General features: G+C 42.5%; 1 protein-coding gene across 1 annotated transcript; it reads left to right on the forward strand.

Annotated features, from left to right (window-relative positions):
* Window positions 1–506: 506 nt before the first annotated feature.
* LOC118755296 lies at window positions 507–2,998 on the forward strand. Its single transcript, XM_036490142.1, has 2 exons — window positions 507–543; window positions 606–2,998. Exons 1-2 carry the CDS (start codon window positions 507–509, stop codon window positions 2,996–2,998), a joined length of 2,430 nt encoding a protein of 809 aa, XP_036346035.1.
* Window positions 2,999–3,876: the final 878 nt, after the last annotated feature.

Below are 3,876 nucleotides of genomic sequence, written 5' to 3' on the forward strand. Positions count from 1 at the left end.
ACACCTTTATTCGTCAGGCAGATTCAGTAACAGAATTCGAATCTGACTACAACTCTATGCAGCCATCAGAGCACACAAAGCACTCATTAACTTTCCAAAAGGATGAATTAAAGGCTCTGTGGGAAAAGGTAAAAGGGTCTTATGATGAACTTTGCGCATCAAAAGAGCTCGAAACCAAAGACCTGGCAGCAATTAAAAAGAAGTATAAAAGCACCTACTTCAGTTTTTTGCGATGCCAAGCAGCAATGGCTGATCTTTCAGAGCAACTCGCAAAGACTGAAAAGGAAAGCGAATACAAGTCAGGTCGCGAGCTTAATATTCATCTCCCTCCTTGCGACACAGACATTTTTAAAGGACATTATCTTTCGTGGCCATCGTTTAGGGATATGTTTACGGCTATATACATTCTAAATAAGCGCCTTACCCCAGTTGAGAAGCTGTATCACCTCCGGCAAAAAACTTAGGGGAGGCCAAGGAAATAGTGCAGAGATCCCCATTAACCAACGATGGCTTTGGTGCGGCCTGGAAAAATCTTTGTGACAGGTACGAAAATAAACGTATCCTGTTCAATGCCCAATTAAAGGTATTATTTCATTTAAACGCAGTTGAGAGTGAATGCGGTAGCTCCATCAAGAAACTGCAACGCGACATAAATAATTGCATCTCGTCGCTTCAGTGTCATCAGATTGATGTTTCAAATTGGGATGCAATATTCACATATTTGCGTTCGACAAAACTGCCAGAAACGACACTGGCGCTATGGGAGCAAACCATAGAAAATAAAACTGAGATTTCCAAATGGGTAGATATGGATAAATTCCTATCCAATCGGTTTCAAACACTGGAAACCGTGACAGGTCTTAGGGGAGATATAGTTTCGAAACCTAAACCACCAAGCTCTCGGAATTCTGCAGAGACGCCTGCAAAAAAGCTTGGCGCCTTTCAAGCCAGTGTAGCAAAGGCAACATGTAAAATGTGCAACAGCAATGTACACAAGCTATCAAAGTGCGACAGATTTTTGCGTCTAAAGCCGACGGAGCGAGTAGATTACGTGAAGAGCATTCGCAGTTGCTTGAATTGTTTATCTGCTGGGCACACAGTCTCAAGATGTACCAGCTCATTTAACTGCAGCACTTGTCATTCGAGACATCACAAGTTGCTCCATATGCCAATTCAGCCAAATGCGACAAACGATCCATCGGGTAGCGTGGAATCTACTCCAAACCAGGCTCAATCAAGACGCGAATCTGAAAAAGGAAACATCAAATCGGTTACAAATGTAAATTCTTGTTACGCAAATACAAGTAAAGGAGTTTTGTTAGGAACAGCACGCGTAAACATACACTTTAATGGTATACATTTTTCGGCTAGAGCGCTTATAGATTCTGGTTCTGAGTGCTCGTTCATTACTGAGAGACTCAAACGGAGAATCAACCTGCCATCAAAACGCTTGCATGCCCAAGTTTCGGGCATCAATAACTCTGTATCTGCGCAGGTAAAAGAAGCGTGTGCTATTCAACTTCGGTCACCCACAGACCCGTTAATTAATATAGAAGCAATTGTGCTGGTTTTACCACAATTAACCGGGGATCTTCCGACTTGTCAGATAAGCGCAATGACGCGGCAATCGTTCCCAGACTTGGTCTTGGCGGACAAAAGATTCTTCGTCAATGAGCCAGTTGACCTGGTCTTAGCAGGAGATATTTACCCGCAAATAATTTTAAGCGGAATGAGGAAGAATGTATTAAATACGCTTCTCGCGCAAGAGACCGTGTCCGGTTGGATACTGACTGGTCGCGCGGACTCAGTCAGTCCAACTAACAATATCGTATCGTATTTTAACGAAGTCACGTTGGACAAGCAGCTAGCTGCATTTTGGGAGCTGGAGGATGTCCCAAAGGAAAAAGGCATCAACGAAGATGATAAATACTGCGAAGAGCTCTTCAAAGCAACTACAACACGAAATACCGATGGAAAATACATTGTGTCTCTACCTTTTAAACGGGATTTTCCGAAAAATGTGTGCTTAGGATCTTCGCTGAAAAGTGCATGCTCTCAGTTCTACCGGAACGAGACGCGACTAGCGAAAAAGCCTGTCCTTCAAACAGAGTACAACCGGGTTGTATCTGAATACGAGACACTAGCACATATGTCAAAAATTAACAAAAACATTTCACCAGATTCAACGGACTGCTATTTTTTACCGCACCACGCCGTTTTAAAGGAAGAAAGTACCACTACAAAGGTCAGGGTTGTATTCAACGCATCATGCCCAACCGCTAATGGCATGAGTTTGAATGATGTCCTCCTTCCAGGTCCTGTACTTCAGGCCGATTTAACGATCCTCATACTCCGTTGGAGACTGTTCCAATACGTCTTCAACAGCGATATAGAGAAAATGTATCGGCAAATATTTGTAAATGAGAATCAAACGAAATATCAGCGCATAGTTTTTCGCACCTGCCCAAGAGAACCAATTAGCTTATACGAATTAAAAACGGTGACTTTTGGCATCAACTGTGCTCCTTATCTCGCGATAAGGACATTGCATGAACTAGCTGATGAGGTCGAGAGCTCGTTTCCAATCGCATCCGAAATTTTGCGAAAGTGTATGTACGTGGACGACGTACTTGCTGGAGGACACAGCATCGAAGCAGCGATTAAAGCTCGAGAAGAAATACTACAGGTACTGGATTCCGCAGGGTTCCCGTTAAGAAAGTGGACTTCGAACTCCAGTAAAATACTTGAAGGTATACCGAAATCTCATTTACTCACCGACGATTTTCTAGAGTTTGACGAGTCTAGTACGGTAAAAGCACTTGGCATCAGATGGAATGCCAAATCTGACTACTTCTATTTCACAGCAAAACCAATAGAAAATCGTGACGTCATCACTAAAAGAGCGATACTTTCAGCTATCGCCAAACTGTTTGACCCGCTCGGTTGGCTCGCTCCAGTGGTAATTGTCGCCAAGATCATTATGCAAAATAACGGGTGATTTTTTTGAGGTTAGGATTTTCATGCATTAGTATTTGACAGATCACGTGGGATTTCAGACATGGTGTCAAAGAGAAAGATGCTCAGTATGCTTTGAAATTTCATCATGAATAGACTTACTAACGAGCAACGCTTGCAAATCATTGAATTTTATTACCAAAATCAGTGTTCGGTTCGAAATGTTTTTATCGACAAATTTTGTTCAGCGATGAGGCTCATTTCTGGTTGAATGGCTTCGTAAATAAGCAAAATTGCCGCATTTGGAGTGAAGAGCAACCAGAAGCCGTTCAAGAACTGCCCATGCATCCCGAAAAATGCACTGTTTGGTGTGGTTTGTACGCTGGTGGAATCATTGGACCGTATTTTTTCAAAGATGCTGTTGGACGCAACGTTACGGTGAATGGCGATCGCTATCGTTCGATGCTAACAAACTTTTTGTTGCCAAAAATGGAAGAACTGAACTTGGTTGACATGTGGTTTCAACAAGATGGCGCTACATGCCACACAGCTCGCGATTCTATGGCCATTTTGAGGGAAAACTTCGGAGAACAATTCATCTCAAGAAATGGACCGGTAAGTTGGCCACCAAGATCATGCGATTTGACGCCTTTAGACTATTTTTTGTGGGGCTACGTCAAGTCTAAAGTCTACAGAAATAAGCCAGCAACTATTCCAGCTTTGGAAGACAACATTTCCGAAGAAATTCGGGCTATTCCGGCCGAAATGCTCGAAAAAGTTGCCCAAAATTGGACTTTCCGAATGGACCACCTAAGACGCAGCCGCGGTCAACATTTAAATGAAATTATCTTCAAAAAGTAAATGTCATGGACCAATCTAACGTTTCAAATAAAGAACCGATGAGATTTTGCAAATTTTATG

This window comes from Rhagoletis pomonella, unplaced genomic scaffold, assembly GCF_013731165.1.
Source record: "Rhagoletis pomonella isolate Grant_MI unplaced genomic scaffold, Rhpom_1.0 Rhpom_scaffold_05830, whole genome shotgun sequence".
Lineage (NCBI taxonomy): Eukaryota > Metazoa > Arthropoda > Insecta > Diptera > Tephritidae > Rhagoletis > Rhagoletis pomonella.